This window comes from Zosterops lateralis, assembly GCF_965231275.1.
Source record: "Zosterops lateralis genome assembly, chromosome: 3".
Taxonomy (NCBI): Eukaryota; Metazoa; Chordata; class Aves; order Passeriformes; family Zosteropidae; genus Zosterops; species Zosterops lateralis.
The window spans coordinates 79,449,594-79,476,661 of record NC_139764.1 but is presented as its reverse complement, the minus strand read 5'-3'; the positions used below and the strand labels follow the sequence as shown (position 1 = coordinate 79,476,661).

The following is a 27,068-nucleotide window of genomic DNA, read 5'->3' as shown; positions in this document are numbered from 1 at the left end:
TTCAGACAAAATTCGAGACCTTCAAAAGTGAAGAGTTTAAAAGATAATACATTCATAGTGCTCCTTTGTCATCAATATTGAATGCAGTGCTTGAAGGGAATGACTTCTGTGGAGTAAAATTATTAGCAAAGAGTATTATGAATTTTTGAGACAGTTCAAAATATAAAAAAATGCTTAAAACTCTGGTGAAGCAATATCCTAATGTAACAGAAAAGTAGTTATGGTGTTTAAAATTTCTGCTTAGAAGAATTTAAGGCTGTGGTAAAAAATATAGAGAAAATATTCTCTTTCATATATGTGTAATGATACTATTTATTTGCACACCCAGACTAGACTTTTTAAATTATTTCTCCTTAAAGACAGGCTTCATTTATTCAACCCAACTTGTTCTTTAATTTCATAATGTCATTAAAGTGTCAATGTGACCTTTACATCCTGCGCTTGCTTCTGCTCAGGGAGCTTATTCATTTCTTAACCTGAAGAGGAATTACCAGTTGTAGCTTTGAATGCTCACTGAACTCTGTTGCTTATATTCTAGTGATTTCCCACGCATGCAGACAGCCTTGCCCAGCTGAAAAACCGTCAGCTCCAGCGAACTTTAACAACAAAATAAAAATCTCACTAATGGCTGGAAAGAATGCTTCATGAAGGAATCTTGTAACACGCTATGAAATTACCACAGCCTGTCCCCAAGCAAGACTGCACAAAGCCAGGCTGTGCCAAGGACATTCTGTGGGATGTTTCCGGCACATGTATGTGGTACTGAATAAAGGCCCCAGTGTGCGAGTGCTGTGGGCAGACACTGGCTGGGTGCCCAGGGGCACAAGCCTCCAGCCCCTCGCACGGCACCATCTGCCTGCAGCCCTCCAGCCCATGCCATGGCGACCAGAAGGGCTCTTCCGGGAAGTCAAACACATCCCCGCAAGTGAGCGCACAAAGCTAAAGAGTACCCAGCCCCCTGAGGGTAACATTTACAAACATACCTGAGATACACAGATGTGTGGTTATGTGAGCCCTCACTAGCAAGGGTGCACCAAGTGCAAAATCCAAAGACAGAAAGCTGCACCAGCAAGGGGCAAGATGAACTTGATTTTTCCAATTTTTCAAGGGGCTGCCATCTCTTCCAAGCCAGACTGGGACATGACTCACTTGTATCCACAAGTCAGTTTGTGAAACCAAGTGAAGGATGACGAGCTCAAGGGTTGTTGATGGTGCAGGGGCAGAGAGGAGTGTTGCCTTCCAGTGTGAGTCTCTAGACACACCTGAGTAACTCTTATAGCTAAACTCCAAAATGCTGGGAATTATAAAATATTTTACAGAAACTACAAAATATTTTATAGAAATTATCTTTTTTAAATTATATTTTATCTTATGATTTTTAGGTGTAATTCAAGACTTCTGAGCACTTGAAACATACAGTTACAGCCAGGGGTCCATTAATGGTGCATATGCCCAAGTTCCTTTCAAAACAATCTGGAATTCACAACAACACCTGAGCTCCCTTACTTGGTGGGTTCTGAAATGGTGGGTGCAGGTAATACACACTACAGCCAGGCCAACCATATATTGCCATACTTGATATTGAATACTAAAAACTAAGAATTTTTAAAACAAAAATATATCTGACATCAGATGAATTATATCTTTTTCAGAGCAATTTGGCTTTTGTTCCACCTGCTCACCTTTCCAGTACTCAGTATAAAAGATGCACAAAACAATAACAAAGCTTTTTCAGTAATTTACTACTGATATTAAAAAAATTATTGCAGTAAGTTTACTTGGACTATCTGACAAAAACTTCTCTCTGCAACTTGATCTTTATGGCACTTTCCAATCAGGAAAGACCTGGGAAGAGCTGAGTAATGAAACATACAAGTACAACTTTGCTAGCCAACAGATAAAGAAAAAAAAAAAAGTTATTTCCTGAAATTTAAATGCTATTGGAAGCTTTTTTCAGGCCAAACAGCTTACATTGATGATTTTCTAAAAACTATTAGAAGAATGTTTCAGAGAATGGCCATCATGAGTCATGTGCTGCTCATAAGGAGCAAAGGGAGAAAACTAAGAAGTTTTTCAATTCTAAACATACGGTTGTGCCAACATCTTCTGCTAAAGAAAGTTAGCTTCAAAACGAAGATAATAAATTCCTTGTTAGAGTGATCTTTAAAGCACCAGAGTTCTCCTAGTACCATGCTTGTGAATCATATGGATTCAACAGGTCCTTCTTCTAAATCTACATTTACTTATGCACCAAGCATGTCACAAAGCAACAGCTGTCACAAACGGTTCATAACTAAGGCACACAATTACCAGGATGAAGGGGAAGTAATTTCTAATCTTGGAAAAATACTGAGGAAAAGTATAGACAGATCCATTTTCTGTGCTAATTGTGCCAATCTGAAAATAACAGAATGCTTTGTATGAACAGGGCACTGTCACCATGGATGGAATACAGAGGCTTCTTTTCAGAACAGGTTCTCAAGCATTGGAACAAGCTGCTCAGAGAAGTGGTTGAGTTCCCATCCCTGGAGGTCTTTAAAAGTACATGTGGCACTTCAGCACATGGTTTAGTGGTGGACTTGACACTGCTGGGTTAACAGTGGGACCCAATGATCTTATAGGTATTTTCAAATCTAACTGATTCTATGATTCAATCTGCTACCAGAACCATATCTAGCAGAGTCAGTGAGGAGAACTGGGAGGTTAATTCATAGTGTATTTTAAGAAAATAAAATAAAACAAAACAGCAAGATAAATACTCTGCAATGTGTTTAACAGTCTGAGAGAACTCTCCTGATGTTAACATCTGTCTGCAGGGATAGGGACAATGCCAATTCCACAAATGCCTGTTATTTGAGTTGGAACTTGGAAGACACTCAGAACCATGGTTTTGGAGGAACATTTCATCAGACAATTTTAGCATGCATAACTCTTTTACACAGTAAAACTAAAAACAAATGGTTGTCTGCATGCCAGTGGCATTTCTTGAAAAACTTAATCATTTGCCTATTGAGAAAACAATAGACCTGAAGAATCCAACATCTTTTAGGACTTCAGCACATTGTGCTGCATGTAATCACTAATATTTTAACATACAAACAACAGAAAGAAAAGAAATCTGAGAAATCTCATGTATTTTATTCATACAATTTTCAGAAGAAATCTCACAAGGAATTTCCTAAAACTCCTGATATTTACTTTCTATAAAAGCTTTTACTGAATCACAGAAAAGGCTCAGATGAACCATTAAGTTCCCTACATAACTGACCTCCCACAGGCACCACAGAGTTAATGACTACAATTTCTTCCTCATGAACCCCAGCTGCTACATGGCTAAAATCTGTCACATGTCCTGTCACACATCAAGAAACATGTTACAATACCCTGCACTTTGAAATATAGCTGATGGATAATGGGAACTGGAAGCTATAGAAGTAGATTAATGCAACCAAACTTTCAAAAGTTTCTTGCTCTCAAAAAGCATGAGGAATGACGTGATAAAACCTATTTGAAGGTCCAGCCATAAATGCTTATAATAAATCACAGAAGGTGGCCAAACAATAATCTTTAAGAAGAGCCAAACAGTATTCATGGAAGCCTACACAGTACCCTAAAAAACAAGTCTAGCCTCAGTGAAATGCTTTAGAGAAGTTAGAGATATTCATCTTCCTTTTTTCCTGTAAAGTTAGTTATCTCAATACATTACATTTTTTAGCTTAATCAAGAGAGTGACAAGATAAAGCTGCTTGGGGTGGTTCAAACACTTTTAATACATGTAACTTTTCTGTACCATTTTTGTAAAGCAGTAAACACATCATTCCCTTTATGTTCATGCACTTACATTTACAGATTGTGTTTAGGATAGGTAGCTGGAATGTCTAATTATAAGGACTCATTCAGCTTTCAAAACCAGAAAAAATACAACAAAAAACCCCAAACAAATCCAAAACCAAAAAGCAAACCACCAACAAAGTGAATCAGCAAGGAGCAAAGACTTATTGAAGATGACACCAGTAAAGGCTTGTTATTAATTAACACTATTCAGAACAATGCCACCTTAATAATTTTCCTTCATCTGAAAAATTACAAAGATAATGCAAGACTTTTCCCGGCCAATGCACCGTCCTGGGTTGACAGTGCTCTCTATCCCATAATCCCATATCGTGGACACCCTTGTTATGTCTAAGAGAGGTGTTCCGTCCCCTTTAGGGGGGGGCGGGCACTGGCCTGCTGGCTGGCTCCACTTTGGCTTTTGGCTTCCCTGCTTCTAGTCGCTTCTAGTCGCTCGCTGTATCGCAAATTTTTCTGCTAGTTTCTTGCCCTTTCGTTCTTTTGTTTTTTCTTCCTTTCTTTCTGCCGCCTCTGTGCTCTGTTTGTTTTTTTTCCTTTTCCTCTTCTCCTCCCCCCCCCCCCCCCCTTTAAGATTTAGGACCGGCACCCGGAGCTGATCTGGCTGGAGGAGTCCGAGGAAGATCGCCGGGGCTTGTAAAAGACGCTGCGCGCCCCTCCCCTCACAGTAACCTGAGCTTTTTCTGTTCTTTTTTTTTTTCCCTTGTGTCGGGGGGTGTTTATTCATTTGTTAATAAACCGGTTTTTTCCACTTTGTGTTCAAGAGATTCCTTCCCAAACCCAGGGTTGGGGGGAGGGGTGGTAGAGGTTTTGTTATTAGGGGATTCCTTGGAGGGTTTCCCCTAATTCAACCCAAACCAGAACAACCATTTTTGTAAAGCAGTAAACACATCATTCCCTTTATGTTCATGCACTTACATTTACAGATTGTGTTTAGGATAGGTAGCTGGAATGTCTAATTATAAGGACTCATTCAGCTTTCAAAACCAGAAAAAATACAACAAAAAACCCCAAACAAATCCAAAACCAAAAAGCAAACCACCAACAAAGTGAATCAGCAAGGAGCAAAGACTTATTGAAGATGACACCAGTAAAGGCTTGTTATTAATTAACACTATTCAGAACAATGCCACCTTAATAATTTTCCTTCATCTGAAAAATTACAAAGATAATGCAAGACTTTTAAAAACCTTCAAAGACCTTCTTCACTCATATTTAATAATATACTAATAAAGAGGATTTTGCTAATATTGCTTCAGCTCACACATTATGATAGCAGAGTGTCTCAAGTCCATCAGATAGGTAACTGAACAGAATTTTAACATATCAACAGATACCATTTACAGAACTGAAAATCTTATTCTAGGTTACCAGTATGTCTCATTTCTACACCAATAGTTCAGATATTTTGTTGGTTTTTTTTTTCCACTCACATGTAACTATATATCTCCACCACTTGCTGTGACCTCTCCTCAGTTTTATTAAACTTATGTCTATTTATTTCATTTACTTCCATAAGCTATTTCCACATGGTCCTTTCTTTGACCCTGACATCCCTGTCTCCTGTGCTGACATTCAGACATTTTCTTTACTAGAGCCAAAGAGGTTGGACCTCTTCCTACATCAACAAGTCGCGCCAACAGCATCCCCTGGACTGAAAAAAGTATGTTGATATTATTTTGGTGCTGGCATCTCAACTATATATCTGTCCTATCATTAGTAAAAAAAAGAAAAAGTCATTCTGTGCACAGAGTAGACTTGCTAGTGCAAGGCCAACATTTGTAAGAGCACCCTTACAATTCAAGTGTGACAAGCTTTGTCTCAGAAGACAGGCTGTCTTATGTGGAGCCATAAATAATACATATTTTCCCACCTTTTGTGATAATAGCTGTATTTATGTCCATTCCTTCTCTAGTCTTCCCCATTGCCTGTGAAATTGCTGAGGAGGTTGACAGCAGTTACTGTGAAAGCCAACAAAAACAAACACTATCTGTTGCTGTCTTCTGAGCATAAAGAATTGGAAATGTCCAATGTATCTTCAAACAAATTCTGCCATCAATTAAGTCTATGGATATTCACATATGCTATCCAAAATAAGCATTTCCAGATACTAATTTCTGTCCTCTTTCATGAATCCCCTTGCTCTGAAAAGTGAAGTACGAAGAAATTAAATGGACTAACAGAACTGCCTGTAACATTATTACAAAGCTCACTATTTCTAATGTCAGCTGAAACTGAGACTTAAATCCTGGGTCACCATCTATACTCTTTCTTCTAAAACCCTTCCCTCTTCAGCTTCTCAGGTCTTAAAAATCATTACCAATATATTGTTTGGTAAATGTGAAAATCTGAGGCACCACCTAGTTTTTTCACATTTTCCATGGTCTAACAAAATAGAACATTTCACAAAAGAAATAATCATAAATAGCAAATTTCACAATAGTAAATTAACAGTCTCAGAAAAAGAATACCATATATTCCTAGCCAAAATGACAAAGCTTAATGGATGACAATGGATCAAAAGTAGCAGACAATTGCTGAGGTCTTCTCACGCACTAAGCACTGGAATGGCATTTCTCAAAGAGCAGTAGAATGACAATTCTCAAGGATAACAAGAGTTTGTTTAATGAGGTTGACATAAGTTCAAAACCAAGTTTCAGTCTCTGTAAAAGTCCCCTGAGTTCCACAGTTCACATGTCAGATGCAGAGACAGGCAAGTGAAGTGCAATTTGACTATGAATGCATGTTAGCTAACTTAAGAACCTATACTAGATACTTCTACATTTAAACTAGTCTAGGCACTTTTTATAATCAACAAATAAGAAAAGAGATTAACAACTATTTAAAAATACAATTCATCTGACCAGTTTGAGGCTGTTTCTCTACAAGGAGCAGCACCTGCTCCCCTTACAAAATTAGCCTCAGAGGACAAGCCCAGGTTAAGATGACTGTCAAGCTCTGCATCTGTTTTTAAGTATTTTTTCTTAAGTCTTTTTTATCTAGTTTGGCCCCAGACTCTTAAGACTAATAATGCAAACACAAGATTATAACTGTCCATTCCACTGAATCTTAAGTATGGGAAAGAAGGAGGCACAAACATTTCTGCCTAAGTGGATATACTATAAAGGCTAGATTTGGGTTTAGTACACAGGCAACATGGAAAGGCTGGATAGTTACAAGCAGACAGCAAACACATCTTTAGTATTTTATGACAGAGTAAGAGAACTTTAGGAAAGACAATTTAGAATGTTGGTGGATGTAAGTCTGGCACTGAAACATATAAAAATATTATTTTATACAACATGCATCTTAAAAATATAACATATACTTGAAAGTCTCTTTTAATTTAATTATACTGAAACAACTGGATGCATTTATAAAAATGCACTGACCTTTTGTTGTACAATAACAGTATCTTTCTTCATTGTTTTTTTTATTTATTTAGAAAGGACTGTAAGTGTTTTTGCTACTGACAGGAAATGAAGATCAAGGTATTTTTCAGCCCTCTATTAGGGTAAAAGAAGATGAGCACTGTAACAGTAGTAATGTAAACACAGAATGCCTTTCTACTGCAAGAGTAAAGAACAAAGGCCATTACAAGTGATTGCAACATTAAAGAAAATCCTGATAGTGTACACATTCTGAAACTATAAATAATATTTAAAGAGAATAAATGTTTAAAATCCAGGCCCATTTATATTTATATTTTACTGGTAAAAGCACTGGTACTCATAGCTGCTGATGTATGCCTAAAAAAATATGAGAAAAGCAGCTAAATGAAAACAAGAGAGGAGATGGAATATGTCCCCCTGGGAACACCATGATAAAGAACAGCAAATGGTCTTCTACATTTGCAAATAAGTCAAAACTTTTAACAGCTCTAAATACTGTGGGAACTGTTGTTTCCCTCTGGGCACAATTAAATCATAAAAGGGGTAGGCAATGTTTTGTGTATCAGCTCTCTTAATATATCATTAGCAGAATACATCCCCTAGGAAGCAGAAGACATTTGTACACAGTCTTCTTGAAGATTTAATATAGCCATGGAAATACACAGTAAGGCAGAAGATACAGAAGGAACAGTAATTTAAGAATTGCAGAAGGCTAGGGACAAAAGAGAAGACAAACTCAAAGAAGCTGTCTTTAGAAGACTGAAACACATTGGAAATCTCAGTACCTTGAGTAAATCTAGATTTATTACTATACTTACAAATTCTCAATCCATCTGAGTTAAACATTGACTAAAAATAACTTATGAAATTTTCAATATTTGAATGTATTACAATTCAATTTTTGAATGCATATTCTAGCCTTTCAATAAGAGCATTAAAGAGCAAGAAAAGAAAAACTCTCAAAAATTTCTGAAGAACATCAGCAGTCAGACACTTGTGATCCACTCAAACATGTCACCCACTGGTCCCTGCACTGAGGGAAAACGGTGGTTCCTATAAGCGTCATCCCTTCTCCAGAGCATTTTTTAAGTCTGCAAGTGTAATATGGATGCTGGCACAGTTCTGGGTATTCCTGCTATTCAAATAAAGCATGTTTAGGAGAGATTGATGATGCCACAATTATTTTAGACGTGGACCTTTTGAAACACACTGGAAGGACAAGGCTAAACCCCTTAATTTTAGAACATGCATCTATAAAATCAGATGTAAGTGTTCATTTCCTCTTCCAACACAAGCTCAGTCCACTTCAAATAACTGAACAGATTTAAAAGGAGAATACAGATTCTGAAAAAAATAAAACAGTGTGGGGTTTTGTCTCCTTCACAGTGGGCTGGACAGGACTTTAAGTTCAGATATTACTTTACTTTTCAATGCTTCAAACACTGAAGAGAGAATGGAAAAAATTACTCATGACATTGACTCTAGAAAAAATAGTATCCAATTACACTGTTTTCTTGCCAACTCAAAGTTCAGAAAGAGGAAGAAAAAGCAATGGTCATCTATTTACTCCTTTGCTCAAATGCTGCCTGTATACTACCAGAGAAGGCAGTACAGCAGCAAGATCTAAGGGGGGAAAAAATCACTTGTGAAATAAAACTTATATGGAAAAGGAAAGTGCAATTATCTCCTACCAGACTGGCACAGACAGGCAGCAACCAAAAATAATAAACCCCCCCCCCACAGAATATTTACTTCATCAATAGTTTTACAAATGTTTGTGCCTGGAACTCAGCACCATTGGGCCACAGCATCACTTCTGAGCACCTTCCTTGGCGTGACTGTTTTGTGGAACATGTAAAAAAGCCTCTTTCCATCAGCCAGGTTAATTTGGTCAGCAACATCTTAACATAACTAAATGTAAAGCTGCACATCTGGAAACCTATTTTGATCACACATAGTGTCATTTGTATTGCAGAAATATGCAAAACTATTAAGGGAACCCACTGAAGAATATAACCTAGAAATGAGATTCTCATATATGCACCAGATATAAAAATGGACTCTCTTTATATAGACAGGACCAACCTCTAGTCATAGAATTCAGGAAATTTCACTGCTATTTCACAGTAAAACTGTCACTGAAATGTGTCCAGTTCTAACAATCATCATTCAAGGGGAAGGAAACAGGACCTTTTTAAAATCAGAGAGCATAATCATTCTCATTACATATTTACTATATTTTAAGAAAAGTATAAAAGTATCTCTACATATGAATGCAAATTGTGATTGTCTTTTATTTAGAAATCCCTGCAACTGTGCACAATTTAAATTATTTACTTAAAACATTTATATCTTTAGATTGATAAGGTATGAAAATGCAGGTTTCCTCTGTAATCAGTTTTCTACTGTCCAGGTTTCTATTTTGGTTGAAATATGAATAATAAAAGCAGATTTGTTTCCATTTTCTCAACAGCTTTCATTTGCATATTTATGTGTAGGTACTCCTCAAGAATACGAATCTTGGAAGGCTGGTACTAATTCTTGGAACAGACAATTGGAAATAATTTTGGGCTTACAAGGATAAGCTGAAAAGCTGAGCTTGAATTTGCACCTCAGCTTTTCTGGATTGCATATTCCAGCACAGATGCCTGTCATTCCTCCAGAGGAGTCAGAATTGCGAGCCCAGGCATGCTCATTGACCTATTTAGGGCAACTGTGAGAACCATCACATTCCTGTACTTCAATATTTTAGTAAGTTAATAGAAAAAAATATTCCAAAGCAAGCATGCAGGAAACAACTTGAAATAGCAAGTCCCTGAACTGTCGCAGATGAAGGAATAGCTGCCCAAGCAGCTGCCCTGCATATTTCTCTCTCTCGTGCACTTTTCAGTGCTTAAATCATAGAATCACAGAATTGCTTAGGTTGGAAAACACCTTTAAGATCAAGGAGTCCAACTGTTAACCCAGCATTGCCAAGTCCAGCACTAAACTGTGTCTCTAAGCACCACAGCTACATAGCTTTTAAATACCTCCAGGGATGGTGACTCTACCATTTCCCTGGGCAGTCTGTTCCAATGTTTAATAGCCCTTTCTGTGAAGAAATTGTTCCTAATATCCCATCTAAAACTCACCTGGCGAAGCTTCAGGCCATTTTCTCTCATCCTCTCTCTTATTATTGTGGAGAAGAGACCACTAGTTTTACAAATAAAAAACAATTCAGACACACATTTTTTAAAAGCAAACTGGCCATCATGATCCATCTGCACATTAAGGGCATATACACGTGACCAATCAGCTTTTTAGCTATGTCTACACAGGGCAAGAGAATGTTTGTGTGTCCAGTGCAGCTGGAATGACATCTGACCCCTGAGCAATTCACACAGCACTGGGCTGGTGCTCAGAGCACCACCATGTTTTCTGCTAGAAACTGCCTGTGTAAAAGTCCTTTCAATACGAGCTGTCCTGGCTCTTCCCCATTGTGTGAAGGTACTGTTTGAAAGAGTTGAATACTTTCTACCTAAACTGAAATTTATGGTAAATGGTTTAAATTTACAGCTAACACACAATCTTTCCAAATCTCCCACAACTGGCTATTGCCAGTATTGAATTTACACATGTGCTGAGTTTAGAATTGGTCTGGCAGCCATGAACTTGTCAAAGCTTCTTTTCTAAGGTATCAAATAAACACAGTTCTCATTCCTCTGCTAAGCATCCAGTATTAGATTAAAATTTTTATGGTCAAAAGAAACCCTTTCACCATGCGTTTGACTTCTATATAACACAAGGCATCAGTCTTGCTAGATTTCATTACTCCTCTGTCTGGATAATAGTACTTTAACTAAACCATGTCTCTTTTGTGACCCTTGAACAATAAAATATTGCCTCCAAGTCACTGATAAAGATATTAAACATTGCAGAGCTGAAAAAAATCCCCTGAGATACCATAAACCCACAAGTATTTTATTATTCCTCACAGAAATACATATTTTTAAATTGCATTTTCTCCAGTAACACAGGAGGCCTGCTTTGCTTTTTCATTAGTCTAGTTTCTTAAGAGAAACAGTAAGTATTCAACTGTCTTTCAAAGGTAAAAAATAAGTCAACCAAAAAAATCTGTAAACTCTCATTAGACCTGGATCTTTGCATTTTCAATAAGAGCCTTATCTTTAATCCAATCTTCCTGATTTTTTCAATTCATCCCAGATACATACAAGAAAAAAATAATACTTCTTCCACACCCAGCTCAGCATGGTACAGAGAAAGCATTTACCACTTAAAAAAAAAAACCAAAAAAACAACTGACAAAGCATTATTTGGACATTCTGATTTAAGGATCTTTTAAAGCTTTTTCAACATATTCACTTGCTGTTAATAAAATGGGAAATAGGACTTCTTGTCAAAATAGATGAAACTTACATTTAAGAAGTATCTTCCTATCTCTAGGAGCAATCTAATACTTCTATATGCACCATCACTAAGGAAAAGCATCGGGAGAAACAGAAAACCTCATTCATATATGAATAATTATTTTCATTAGGTTACTTTTCTTTAGTGTCTTTTGTTTTTTTATTGCCTATAAAGATAGTTTTTCACCTTGGTTTCTATTACTAGGGTTTGCTATTTGCTTGGTTTCATTAAATTGCCAGTTTTCACATCTCTGTAATCCAGACCAATTTTTAGCTAACAAGGCTTGACTCAACACTTTATTTTGTGAGAGTTTATTCACATCTTTTAAGCAGAAAACTATCATCACTCAAATTTTGATGTTTAAATGTTTCCCTTTGATCCAGCTTATTTCCATCATACTTAAACCATCTCTCTTCCAGTGCTGAACATGTGTTTCAGGTAGATCTCCACTAAATTGCAGTTGTGTTTATCTTGACAATTATTCATTTTTCTTCTACAGTCTATTTCTTTAACCACTGCAAAGTGATTTAACACATATCTCGGCACTATTAGATGAACACTCAGGATCCAGAGATCATGCCACCTTCAGGATTTCCAAAAACACTTTCATATCAGCACTCAGACTAATGCCTAAGTATGCTTTAATTGTATTGAAATCCCATCTGAGAAGCACCATCCTCACACCTAAAATATACATGGCTACTGGGAAGGCATAACTTTTAGGGAGATTGCCATGGTTTGCAGTAAATACCCAGGAGTACTCCAAATAATATTTTAAATGCTTTGAATAAAAATATTCCTCAGTATTTACTCGCCTTGTCAATATCTCACAGAATAAGCCTATTATTTTTGGCAGCAGTCAAGATTGCTTGTTTTGGACACTCAGTCCCACACCAAATCCATGGAACCATTTACTAGCTTGGTCACACGGGACTTTCTACGAGGTCAATTTTTTACCCATAAATAAGCAGTTTCCATTTCTCTTGCTTATTATCTAGGCAATTATATAAAAATGCTCTACTTGCTTCTCTTTTCTTTCCTTGATTTTATGAGTAACAGGATAACATCCTAGCTACAAATACCTCTGCTAAAACTAACAGTAAAAAGGACTTTAAAAACCACCTCAAATTGAGCGAGTTGCTCCTCAAAGTTAGTGTTTCTGAATTCTGTACACAACAAAATAATATAGGATGAGAGCACGTCAAGTTGGGTTTTTTTGTAAACTGCTTTACAGTAAGAATGAATCATTCTGGAGAACTTGCAGGTTGTGCACCTCCGCATTATAGCTGCCAAAAATACATTTTTAAAATGTCCTTTGAAGCACGGAGGCCCCCACAGAATGGGAGAAGGAACTAATCTAAATGGAAAACATCTGCACATTTCAAAAAACATGTTCAGCATAATTATTATTTATATGTGCACAAGTTCTGAGAGTGATTTCTACTGTGTCTTACTGTGGAAAATCCTGACTAAGAAAATACAGCCTAAAAATACACTTATTTGTTCAAGAGGTTTAGCTTTTAAGATAAGGAATTGCAATGCAATCCCATGCCAGCTTGGCCTAATATAATCAGCTGAACCAGCAAAATGTTTTTGGTCATTTCAGTTCTCTATAGTGACTCATCAACTGGTTATATGAACATAAGTGTTAAGGAGTGAACAGGGATGTGCTACTTGGTGAGAGGAAGGGTGTTGAAGGAAGAAATTAAGAGAGATGGTGCCCCAGGATCCCTGAATTTGATGAAAGAAGCCTGGGAACTATATCCAAGCTCCCATTAATGAATACTCTCAGGCCCATGTCATGCAATCAGTTAAGGGGTACAGCAACAAAGTCACACCTGTTCATATCCCAAGAGCAGAATTCAGAATTCATTCCCTATGGTCCTAATACAGGAAGCCATATCTCAAGATGAAAAAAAACCAAAAGGCATCCTCCTGATTAGAAGGTATTTCAGAGCATCAACAAACTTCAGGTCACACAAATTTTATGCATATTGTAATACTTTGTGTGCCACTCTTTCATATGCATTGAACTCACTGCTTAGGCCCAAGAATAGTTATATCAAAGTTGGGTTACTAGCTGGATAAGCCCATTTTGCTGTTGCTGTGTGTTTATATAGATTTGGTATCTTTTACGCAAATAACATGTCACAACAAATTTAAAATTACAATGAAATACAAGCAAAAAAGCAAAATGAAAAGCCTATCCAAGTACTGGAAGTAGCCAATGCAATTAGCTGCCAAGAAACATTCATTAATGAATTAGAAAACTGTCCCCACTGCTCAAACCAAAAATAAAAATATTTTATAGCTAACAGACTTGTATGTGATTAGGTATGGCTACTTGCTACTTGCTTGTGAGATGTCCAGATACATCTCACAAGAAAGCCTGTCTGCTTTTAGAAGGAGGCTCTGGTGCGACACAGAGAGAAAGGAGCAGACATTTCTTGCTCAGTAATGCTTCCATCATGCACTGTCTAAATGACCCCAACGGGTCAGAGGTGAGGGTGTGTGTATAAAGCTGAAGATGCACACACCCAAACCCAACAATCCAGAAGCCCCAGCTAAATTTACTGGTGCAGGAATGCTTTGTTTACTATATACACATAAATCTCTGATACACTTATCATGCATAAAGTTTAACATTTGTATCATTTATAATATAACATCTTTACTTCCACAGAAGTGGTAATACATTGCAGGTGGCTTTCTTTTTAATTTGACATCACTCAGAGTCTTCAAGTATTCAAATATTCTTTCAGACAAAAAAGAGGGAAGATCAAGGCCAAGTAAATAACCAGTAATCCCAAGAGTACTGGAAAGAAGAGAGCCAATTTTCAACAAGTTTAAATCTCTGCATTTCATACAAATGAGAAGCCAAGTTAAAACGGGTAAGGTCCACTTACTTGAAGCACTAGAACCTCACTTGGCGAAAATTTACAGCACTACAATGCTTTTTATAACGAAAAGGAACATACAATGGAAGTACACAGACACACCTTGCCAGCACAGATCGGACGACAGCCTCAAGCAGTTCACCCAAATGAGGGCCATACTTATCCTGAATCTGAATTCAGAATTCGTATCAGAAATCACTGCAGAGAAAGTCTGTGACAGAAGTGGAGAAAGAATTCTGCCTTAAATCATATTTTTAACTCTATCATCCTCCTCTTCTTGAGACCAAATTTTCTATACAACATTTTAATATGTACAGTGTATGCAGCACATTTCTGGAGACAACAGTGTCCTTAATTACTCAAACCTTACAAAACAGCCTACACTGCACATTAGAATATCTACACTGTATATTAGGAAGAGACATTTTCCTTACAACTTTTTAGTTTGTGCAGAATCAAAGCCAGTATTGTAACAAAAACCCCTCTCTACACCTCAGGAAAGGATTTACCTCATTGTCTGTTCCCACATCCAACATCACTGGTAGACACTCATGAGGTTTTACTCCTCCACATGCCGTATAAAGTGCCAGTTTACCAACAGGAATGCCCATTCCGTAACAGCCAAGGTCTCCAAGCCCAAGAATGCGTTCACCATCAGTCACCACAATAGCCTGGAGGAAGAAATGAACACGCTGTAAAAATTACTTCCTTCCCTGCTGTATGTACTAAGTATTCCATTATTTTCCCTTCCATCATTTTTTATTATACATGGAAAAACTGTAACAGGTGCAAACAAATCAATAGTACAACAAAAGCAAAAAACTGTTTTATTTTACTGTGGTTTAGTTACATTATTTTAGACTCTTGCTTCACTGTAAATAGGACTTTCATATAAAACTTTTAAGAATACACAAGAGAGGTATTTAGTATTACAAGAGAACTAGCATTGTTCCCACTCACATTTTTTCTGTCAACAGTATGAAAACAGAATAGAAGGGAAAGGAAGTTATCCACAAAAAAAAGAAGAATCACAAACTCCTGGTTTTTGCCATGTCTGTTTTCAGCAGTACCACAGCCAGTCACTCCTACTGGCCTTTTTTAGGGATGTCTACAACCATCTGGTTCTTACCTTTCAAAGATGTATGTCTTCTTCCCTTGAGTAAATAACATACTCCATCATACTTATACATATCAGGAAGCATGTACTCTCATTGGCAGAAATATAACTTAGTAAAACTGCAAAAACTGTCTATGCTAATAAGAAAGACTTTTCATAATAAAGAAGTACTTAGGATGGCAAACAGCTGACAACACAGTAATTTCCTTGTCATACTTGGTAGCAAGCCATTTTAGTTGGAAATTTAATATTTTTTTAAAGAGAGACCGTAAGTGGAGATCTATTAACTTAAACTCTAGAATGGGGTTGCCAAGAGATCATGTGGGCTCTCTACCCTGGGAGATACTCAAAACTCAAAAGCTGGATACAGCCCTGAGTAACCTGTCCTGGCTGACCTTGTTTGAGCAGGAGGATGGCCTAGATGAGTGCCTTCCTACTTCAATCATTCTTTGATTTCCTGAAATGCAGAAAAAACATTCAGGTTTGGGTTTTGTTGGGTTTTTTTCTTCCATAATATTCAATGTAATTGACCAATTAATCAGTAAAGGATGGCTATAACTAAAAAAGTAAGTGTTTAAATGCCTCAAACTTTGGCTGTAACAGCATTCTTTCTGCTGAAAAAATGAATTAACAAGTCACCAAAATCTAAACTGATAAAAAGCATATAAACAATATCTTAATCAATACATATTGGGTACAAAACTCGGCTATGCAACTAAACCTGTACTTACCTTGATGACACTTTCTGGCCAGGATTTAAGCATTGTAGCAATGTGCCCCCGGTCATGGATAGAAATAAAAAGACCTCTGCAAATAAAAAAATATTTTTCATATAAACAGGTAATTAAATAATTATAAATCCATGTAATATAAATAAAGTAAGTATAATTGAATCAAATAATACATTAAATCTATGAAAATGTGTTTCCAACATACATAAATTCAGTTTGATAATAAGAGCTGATTTTTGTATGAATAAGTAAATTAATTATCTGCATTTAGAAGTCAGAGAACAACCAACTAAGCTAACTGAGCAGAGAGAACCCGTAAGAATCCTTTCTGAAACCAACTCACTCAGCAAGTGATCTGTTCGAATGTGTTCATTAGTTGTTCCTGACCAAAAAATGAGTTCTTCTTATGACAGCAATCACTACCAACCCAGCAGTCCTAATATTTACAAACAAGAATAGGCCAAAGCTTTAAGCTATGAACAAAACCTGAAATAAGCCAGATATTATCATTACATGAAATAAATCAGGAGCGTTCAGTTACGTGTTTAGAAAACAGTGTCCCTATTTCATTAGATTGCCATTTTGAGTTACAAAAGTGGGAAATTTTCTTCTCAACAGTGCAAGAACATCCTCAATACTGAATAGAACAAATCTTTACTCCAAACTGTGTTTGAAAACTGGCCTTTAGTTTCACCACTGTGGAAGAGTTTAAAACATAATAATTGAAAAATGTAATTCTCCATTCATTTTCTGTTTATTACCTAAGCAAAATCGATATGGTATCTTATTGTCCTATTCAGCATTTCATTCTTCATTTCTTTTGCTTCACAGGTAGATTTACATTCAGGTCCACTCCAAGTTAATTAAATTCCATTTTTTATCTACTTTTTTCACGTGAGATAGTGGAAAAATGCCACCTCTCAAAACCCATGAATGCGCTTAAATGCAATCTCCCAAAATCCACAAAAAAAAAAAAAAAATGAAGAAGCCTGTGCCAAAGATGCCTTCTTGTAATTAGATTTTGCACTAGTAAGTATAAGGCATTATCTTCTAGAATTATTCTAAAGCATTTCCCACTGCCTATTTTAAAGTTTTTAAAATAAAAATTAGATAAAATGATTGAAAGAAAATTGAAATCTAAGTCTACCAGAATATGACCTTATATTCATACAAGTGGGTCTTTTAAGTCTAAATGAAACTAATAAATCAGGAAAATGCTTGTCAGATATGACTGCACATATACCAAGTCAAGCAAAAAATCTCCTACAGTGTTAAATGCATACTAATCAAGGCAGCAAAATTAGTCTGAACATTATATTTCATTTCATATGTTTAAATATTTCAATCATATCAGATGATGTTTATAAATAAATTATCCTGCAATTTATACTTCTATATTGAGTTTTATATTTAATATTCAAGTGTCTTCTTTTCCTCTTTGATGTCAAAAATATGCAACTGAAATTATTTATTATTTAGGACAAAAAGCAATGTAAGCCATGCTGTGATTAAGCAAAGTATTTCATTTTATGCATTTATCTCTAGAACTAGAAGTTCTCTCATCCTGGCATTTTTAATTCATTTTCCTACTGTGTCCATTTCCCACACTCAGAACTAACAGACCAGATATTAATGTATCTCAGTTGTTTCTTAATAAGTAGCATCTGTCAGCAAATTAATTTCTCCACCCTAGTGGAGGCAACAGGTCTTCAGGGACAGGTGGGCTAATTTTACAACACTTCTGAAAAGTTCTAGTATTTACTAAACACAAGCATATCTATTTGTGAGCCAGCTACCTGAAAAAAAAAAAAAGGCCCTTAACAGTGAAATGCCATAAAACAGCAAAGAAAAATACATGATGCTTCCTTTCTGATGTATTGCACCATGCATTGTTTTATATAACAGCCCGTAAACTGTTAAATCATGAAGTACATCTTATCAAAATTGCTGGCCTCAAGAGACAAATGTGACAGATGAGTGTGTGAAAGCAAGCACAGAGTGCTGGAAGAAAGGGATCTTGTGGGATCACTCCTCTCCTTGTCTCCATTCTCCAATTTACACCAACCTAATAGATTTGTGTTAAATGAAGCAAGATTTTGTATTGATTTTCTAAAGAGTCAGAGTCCAGCCCAGTGTGCCTAAATGACCTCTTCCTTGCAAGCTAGGGAGAGAGGTCACTGTGGAATAAATTCCCCAGCAGAGGAAAATAAAGGCAGGGTGGCTGCTCCAGAAGGAATTTTGTTAGAACATTTGTAAGGACCTTTGAATAAGTATTGAGAGTGCATTTCAGAAATCTGTTCAAGCAGGATCAGATTCACACCATAATGGAAAACAGAAGCTGAAGTGTAAATAGTGATGTCAAAAGCATTTCACTCCCCTCTTTCTCCTCTTCCCTCCATTATTTCTGTAGTTTAGTAAAACATTTCTGGACACACTGGCATGACCAAGAAGATGCTCCTAAATTTAAGGGAACAGAACAAGAGAAGATTTTTTTATTCTTCTATCTGGATCTCTTTTCCTCATCCTTCATTTCTTTAACTTAAACACTTTTCTTCTGTAAGGTATTCTCTGCAAGTAGGTACACCAGGTCAATAAGAGGAACCCTGACTCGCAAAGGTGTCAGCCACAAGGTTACTCAGCCAGTATTACTGGGACTGAATTCACTGGAAATTCTACCTGCAGACAGCCATCAAAAGGTAGCACTACATGGTTTGTTTTTTTCTTTTATATGAGGTCACACTACATGTGCCTTTTTTTCTTTTCCATGAGGTCATGCCATGGCCAGGGAAAGTATCAATTGCGTACGTGGGATAAGGCTGAGAAGCTGAAAAGGTAGCCAGCAATTTGGCTACATAGCAGACATTAGAATTATTGTGGGGCTGTCATAGCACAGCTATGAGAAGAATGAAGCATGGGGCAAGCTAGATTATTTAAACTGGATTCAGTTCTACATGGATTTCTATCTGGAAATATGACTGAATTATCCATTTGAGTATAATGTTAACAATAAAAATAAGCACAGTCATGCAAGTGATGCACACCCCGCTCTGCTGGATAATGGCCTGCAGGATGTGCACCTGACAAAGCACTTCAAGATGGTGCTGCTAAAGCAGATGGACAAGTAATACCTATAACCACATGGAGAAAGAAGCAAGATACAGGGGAAGGATATGCTGCTTGTTTTTCAGCATGCACATATTTCACATTTCTAAGAAGAAAAGCAACTCATGGGGAAGCAGGATTAAGTTCTCTTGCACACACTTTCAGAGCAGTCCAAGTCAGCAAGCTCACTGGAAAAGTAACTATGGGTTTTACAACAAAGTGAAGTCCTTTCTATTTTAACTGGTATCTTGGTTATACGTAATATCTTTTCTTGCAAGGCAAGATGGCCAATCACCAAAACTGTGAGTTAAAACTGTTCTGAAGCTTGCAGCCTCAGATCAGTCTTCTAATCAACGTGTTCATTTTGAACATGGTGCAGTGCAGATTGTCTTGCCTAAGCACATATGCAGAAGTGCCCATCTAGTGCTCATCTTTGCCCCAGTGAGTCCCCAGCTCAGCACTGGTTGATACCAGCCCAGCCAAAGCAAGCACTGCTAATGACACCCACTTCAGCTAGCCAGAAAATGCATGGAACTACAGCAGAGGAATAATTAGGCAAAGAAGTAACCATGCCTCCTTTCTTCTCATCACACCGATAGTAAGACTGAGGAGTAAGGGGGGAGCCCATATGAGGACATCAAGATCTACTCAACAAAGGGTGGATCTATTTTGGGTCACTGAGCTCACTACACTGTAGCAAATTTTACCAGTTATGCGGAGGTCATTCTACAGCACATGATTTGCATCTGTTTTATTAAAATTCTGATCTATGAGAACAAAGTCAACAGAATTAAATGGAGCATTTGTTTATTATGTTTTGAGGAAGCAATGATCTACCAGCAATGTATTTGTCTATTTTCTATTAAAGGACAGTTCACAAAAATATGTCATTGTAGCAGAATAATCCTTTCTTTCCTCTTCTTATAACAACAGGAGGCAATCTTAACATGTCTCAGAAAATGCCAAACATGTTTAAAGAAAAAAACTTCAGACTTTTCTCACAACCCTACAACCCTACATATTCAAGATTGTTATTTGAATTATGTACATAGAGTTACAGTAGAGGTGACTTCACCTCCCCAGGCAGCCTAAATCAACAAGCTTAATAATAATAGTATATATATATATATATACAGACACTTATCTGTCTTAGGGGCAAGACACAGTTTATTTCCGAGCCTAGACTCTTCCAAGCTTCTGCACTTGGCAAGAAAGAGGTAAACTACTTCCCTGGTCCCTGTTGAAATTCCCTCATATTTTTAAAATCATAAAACACAATACATAGAAACTTTGTACTAGGAACTAAGAGTACCTATATCCTCCCCAAAGAACATTCTGCTCTTCTTTCACCACATTTCCCATTGTGATTGTTCAATGTGGTCTCATTTCTCCATATAAAACGTGCTCAAAGTTTTCATTACATCTTACCATAGCAGGTTCCTTTGCATTGCAAGACCACTGAGGCCTAATAAATGCAAGAGATGGGCTGATTTAAGAAATGCAGCTGTTGACAGCTTTGTTTATTTTCTTTACCTTTCCCTTTGTACAGGGATGAATTTCATTACTTTGCAATACACAGGTATGTTTCTCAATCTATAAAATAGTTGATGCTGAAACAGCAGCTGCTACTGACTGTCAGCCTGAATTCGTCACTGTTAAAGAAACCTGGGCTTTACATTTTCTAGATGTGGTACACTCAAATCATATTTAAACAGAAAAGTTTGTAGGAAGCAAAATAAAGACTAAATCAAAAACAAAGATCAAAAATAGGGCAGGAGCATTAAGAGAACAGTAGGTACTGCTAAAACCTCTGTAAGTGTGGAGCTGTACATGAGCAAGATGTACTTCATAAAAAAGGTAAATTCTAACTGTGTATGATGACAATGAGGGTAAGAAACTAATCCTGAAAAGACACAGAAGTTTATAAATATTATGAGTTATTTCATGCTTAGCATTTGGTTTTGTAAATGACTACTGGTTATAAAATTATCCAATACTCTGAAAGACAGGTGCTAACACTGGCCAACTCCACTTTGCTATACATAAAAGAATAATGAAAGCCTCATATATTTTTATAGTGACTCAAAAGCCCAATTTGGCACAAGAGTGTAGGGGAATGATTAAAATACAGAAAAATACAGTCTTCATAATCCCTATAAATGGGAAATGCTTATATCAAGGGGTCTGAACAGTCTATCTTCAGCTATAGGAGGAAACCAGCATTTAGTTTTATTTCAAAAATCTATTCTGAAAAACACTCGTTCATGGCAGTCTTTATCCAGTGTTGGCAGCCTCTGTACCATTCTTTCACATGCCCAAGTTCATCAAAGCTGCTCATGGATTCCTGTTAGAGAGTGTTGTGCTCCAACAGTCACTACAGTTAAATGTAACATCTACAGAGAAGAGAGAAGTACATTTGGGCCACTTACAGAATACAGTATCCAATGTGAATTAGCCTTTAGAGCAGGAAGGTGATAAAGTTAACCTGAAAGACAGCAACTGTAAGTCTAGCATTTGAAAATATGACCTCAGGGAAATGAGGTTTCAGAAAAGAAAGGATAAGGTTTGGAGGAATAAAAGGTACATAACTCTAGTGACACAAAGATTCAGATGCTGGGAAAATCTTTTAGTACAAATGTTAAAACATTATTTAAAAATAAATGATAATGATAGAAATAAATTTTAAAAAATACAACTGGGGTAGATAGCTACTTAAGGTTATCATTTTTCTGATGCAAGCCCCAGCAAGTTGCAGTGCTTGCAGTGCTGCCAGAAGTAAATACAATATCCACACTATGCTCAAGTCTGCCCAAGATCTTCGACTAGAGTCCATGGCTCTGCCTTGTTTCTTTGACAATGGACACTGTGTGCTTCAAAGAGACTCATCCAGGTGGCACTCAGTCAGAAGGGCTGGTTCAAACCCATGGGTTCCAGGAACTTACACATAAAATTCCTGCCCACATCTTGGGTTTACTGAGAAAACTGACTTCAGGTCTCAGCACATTTCCTCTTCCACCTCATGTGGCATTAGGGAAGCAGGAAACCAGGGGCTGCTATTCCACATTTTGCAACGTAGTGAGTCATGTAACTTGCTGTAACAGTCCTGATACACCCACGGGCAGGGGCCAGACCACACAGACATTGCCCCATCTACCCCTCTGCATCTGAAACAGGCTCCAGAGCTTGCATACAGCACACTTTTTCTAAATCGTAACACAACAGAGCAGGTGACAGTGAAAAAACAACTTACAAGCTGCCCATAGCAGCAGACTGAAGGCAAATGACAAATGAACAGAGACAAAACTTGCAGCAGTCTCAATTTAGTATTTTTCTCCAAAAGGTCTGGACTTTTTCAGCCCCTTGAGATTCTTGCTACCAAAGCACATAGTCTCTACATGATGAGTTCGAATGTGCACAGATTTTTGCAAAAAGCATCTCTTTTTTTTGAAACGTTTTGCTTTTACTCTGTAAAATGCCCATCAGATAAACTCAGGCTCCAAAAGTGGGCAAAGAAGTCAAGGCTTTTGTACAATAAAAAGCAACCAAATGAAGTAATTCCTCAACTGCTCTCATTCAACCCAAAAAAAATTACATTGCAGAAAAAAATCGGAGTAACATCATTACAAGCCTTACACTGAAAAACTTTAAAACCAATTTTACATGGTATCAAGAGTAATTAGAGCTTGACACTTCGCTAATAATAAAAATCTCTAGCTAATTTTGGAAACCATAATATTCACCTCAAACTATACTAAAAATATTTCATAGTAAAAACTTCATGGACTTAGTCATGGCAGACATTTTGCATTACTCATATAAAATACTCTTTACTGTATATCTAGATATATCACTTTTTCATTTAGTGCCTCACCTCCTATTTGTACAGCATTTTGTGGTCTGAATGTACAAACTAATGATGCATCCTTTTCATACAGAAAAAGACTAAATCAAATGATAATTTTATAGTCACTTCTTAAAACATTAATTTTCTGACTTTATTATATTCCAAAAGTATCACTAATCTAGACAATCAGCTTTTACATATTATTGCTTAACCACACAGCAGCAATTCAATGGGATGTGTTTGTTTGCAAAGGAAAAGGCAGACTCTGCAAGATACTGTGGTTTAAGCACCAGAGCTCTTTTTCTCCAGAAGCTACTTAAATTCCTCTGACAGTTGATCAATAAATAACTTAATTACTTACACTCTAATGGGCACAAAAAGAACTATTTGAAGACTGTGAATGAGAGAATGGTTTACCATTCATTTTTAAGACAAAAAATAACCTACTGTTCAGTTTCAATAGCTATCATGTTTGTATTATTTTATGCTAATGTTAACTGCATAGAAAACCATCAACAAACAACATCTACCACACTATCTACTAGGAATCTTGCAATGCTAGTGATGTTTTTCTAAAAAAAACCCTTTTAAACGTTATTTAAACTGTGAAATACTCAAACACAAAGAGATCACAGTCCTTTTATTGACTTCAACAACTTGTGCTGCCTTGGCTCACTGGAACATGGAAAATTTCCCGTATTTAGACAATAATGTCCTTTAAGGCCTGTTAATTGACCTTTAAATCACCATAATTTGCTCTCAGTAACTATTAACCAGGACAAAAGTGAAGACTTATTAAAAAATGCTTCTTCTTACAGCATATCCTACTCAACTTCCAATTCAATGAAAAAGTCACTTCTGAAATGAGAAACTATCTTCCATTTGTAGAGCTGACTCTAACTGCTGAAAAAGTACAAATCTCCACTTACCACTTGCACATTTTTTAAAATGTGAACAACCTGATGAGCAGCACTATTTCTGTACTTACTTCCTGTTAAATTTACAGAATGAATGAATGTATGAGACAGACCAAATTTTTAGTACTGTGTTCAATAACTTTTAAAATGGGGAAAAGACCTGCAGGTTTAGCTCAATCTCAGTCAGAGAAACTGAGAAGCAACATGATTATTCTTAAGATTTATGTAATCTGACATTAACAAAGTTCGAACATACCAGTTTTCTGAAATTCACTCACAGAAGAAGTATTAATATTTTTCCAGAAAAACTCAGGACATGTATATTACCTATACAAAGTGGTTTTCATTATAGAGAATTGAATATATTTAAGAAAAAATATATATATATTTCTGACCCAATTAACAATTACAAGAAGCCTATATCATAAAATTTGAGAAAATAATTATAATAGATTGGAAGCCCAAGGAAACATTTTGAGCACTAAACATCTGCAATGTATCTGACCATTGTGCTAAAAATTAACCTCATCCATCAGAGGCAAATAGTCTTATACTTTCCCTTCTTTTTATAAAAATTCAGTCATGACCCCATGCAAAGTTTTTCATTTCATGAATTCACGATCAAGGGAAAAAATGCAGCATGCAACAATCCCAGCTAACACAATCTAATATTGCTGGTCTTCACTACACACATGCAGGAAACAAAGCACGGGATACGCAGCAGATCTAGCGAGGAGTCAGAGCCAGCCCTATGGGGGGATGGAGTATTCAAACAGCATCAACCAGCAGTCACAACACAAGTGTTTCTGAAACTTCATTGGGGAGCTCCCAGCCTCTTCAAGAGTATCAAAGGCTCAAGTCCAGTGTCAGGAAGTGCACAAGCTTTTCTGAAGACATTGCCTTTGGAAGCTTACATGCAATATTTTATGTTATCTTTCAAAGATTACATTTTAAGACTGCATGAACAAACCGTCCATCAAATGACTGACATTACAACCACCCCCAAGAAGAATCCCATTTCAATGCACAAACTGGAGCATTGCTACATTCTGTGTTAAGTGGCAAAGTAAGAACAGAAATAGGCACATTGCTTGCAGCAAACAAAAATAAGGCAAAATGGAAATATTTTTAAATACACTATTTTCTTGAGAATGATAAGTTCCCCATGCTCATATACTACTTATTAATGAAAAACCATTATTAATTGAACAGAAAGCAAACCATGTTTCATATTTTAATTGTCAGAGATAAATATCTATGTGTCACGTTTAAGAAGTTCCTTTTGGATGACCAAGGGAAACCCTCAGACATACTGTTGCCTAAAACAGGCTGTATGAATAACCTGACCCACAACATACAACCTGTACATTCATATGTTCTTAGAATAAATCTAAAGAACACAAAGAGAAAAGTTAAAAGCAACTGAAAATACCCTCTGATACAACAAAGTTGTTATAATACTGTGACTTTTGAAATGGAAATGGGATGCTGTGTTGCTGTAAGCTACATTACAGCTTCATCTCAGGAACAGAAAGCTCTTCCTTTAGGTGGAAAATCCCACCAGAATGCCAAAAACAATTGTTAATTTCAATACACTAGAGTACTAAAATGAAGTTGTGAGAACCTCTAAACTCCCTTCTTCCTTAAGATTGAACAAAAATTCATGTTAAAAGTAGTCACTTTGGGAATGAAGAAGCAGAATTGAGAACTGGCTTTTGACTATCTTTGTGCCAAAGGCATGGGTTTTCATTCAGTACAAAATGAAGCTTGCTTTTCTTTCTTTGTATTTCTCAGTAAATGTTTCCCTTATTTCTCCCAGTTGATTTAAGCCTTCCATATCACTATCTCCCTTCAGCTGGAAGTCCTTGCTTTTCTTACAAGAACGACTAGCTTTCTTTGGTTTATACACGCGTATCTATTTGATCTATCCTCCCAGCAGGCCCTTACCCACTATTTTCTAAAAGATAGTGGGTCTCCTCCACGTTGCTCAATCACCTAATACTCACTAGCCAAAGAAGCAGAACTGACATTCTGTGCCACCACTGAAAGAGCAGTGGTCAGGATAGCAGATGTGGATGCCTCGCAAAACTTTTTCCACCCAGCTGCAAATTACAGGATGTTACTGCTACTCTACAATAGATTCAGTAATGTTATCATGACCTGGTCTTTTTATTTTTATTATAATTAACACTGCTGACATTTTTTATTGAGCTGTGCCCATAAGAATACAATTTTATGCAGCTGTAAAACTTTGCTAAAAAAGGATGAAAGTGCCTTGCAAGAAATGAAAGGGTCCACTTCTATCCCAAAACTTTTTTTCCTGTCTTTTTCAAAAGCCTCCTATACATATGGCTCTCCCAAATGTAGTATGTTGAAAGCTCCTGGACCAAAACATCTAGCCATAAATAGAGAGAAACACAAGATACATTACAACACACAATCATCCCATTTGTTATGCTCTTAAAGGCTGAAAATACATATGCTTTGTCTTCACTTTTGGTTTTTCATTTTTCATTTTAAGACTTGACCATCTATTTAGAAAGCTTGCAGATAGAGACAGAAAACTATGATGTTAGAATAGCCAAGCTACTGCAAAGTTGCAGTGATTTTGCTAGGGGTTTTCCTTCCTCTTTCAGATTTTACCAAATGCAGTTACAGGAATTACTATAGGGTGTTTTTTAAAAGCTACTAAATATCTTGTATTGAAAATGCAGCAATGAGACAGTTTTGGACTGTGAGTAATGAGAGTATTTTGAACAGAGAAGTTGCTGAATGTGTAAGCAGGCGATTTGGGTGGTGTCAAAGGACATGC

At 36.7% G+C, this 27,068-nt stretch overlaps 1 protein-coding gene across 1 annotated transcript in view; it reads right to left on the bottom strand.

The window, feature by feature from the left end:
* ME1 (malic enzyme 1) overlaps positions 1-27,068 on the bottom strand; it is a 154,549-nt gene that overhangs the window by 73,145 nt on the left and 54,336 nt on the right. The window contains exons 4-5 of the mRNA XM_083857013.1: positions 16,394-16,469; positions 15,055-15,216 (exon numbers count right to left, since the gene is read on the bottom strand). Of these exons, the coding sequence (XP_083713139.1) occupies positions 15,055-15,216; positions 16,394-16,469 (238 nt within the window). The remainder of the gene's footprint in view (positions 1-15,054; positions 15,217-16,393; positions 16,470-27,068) is intronic.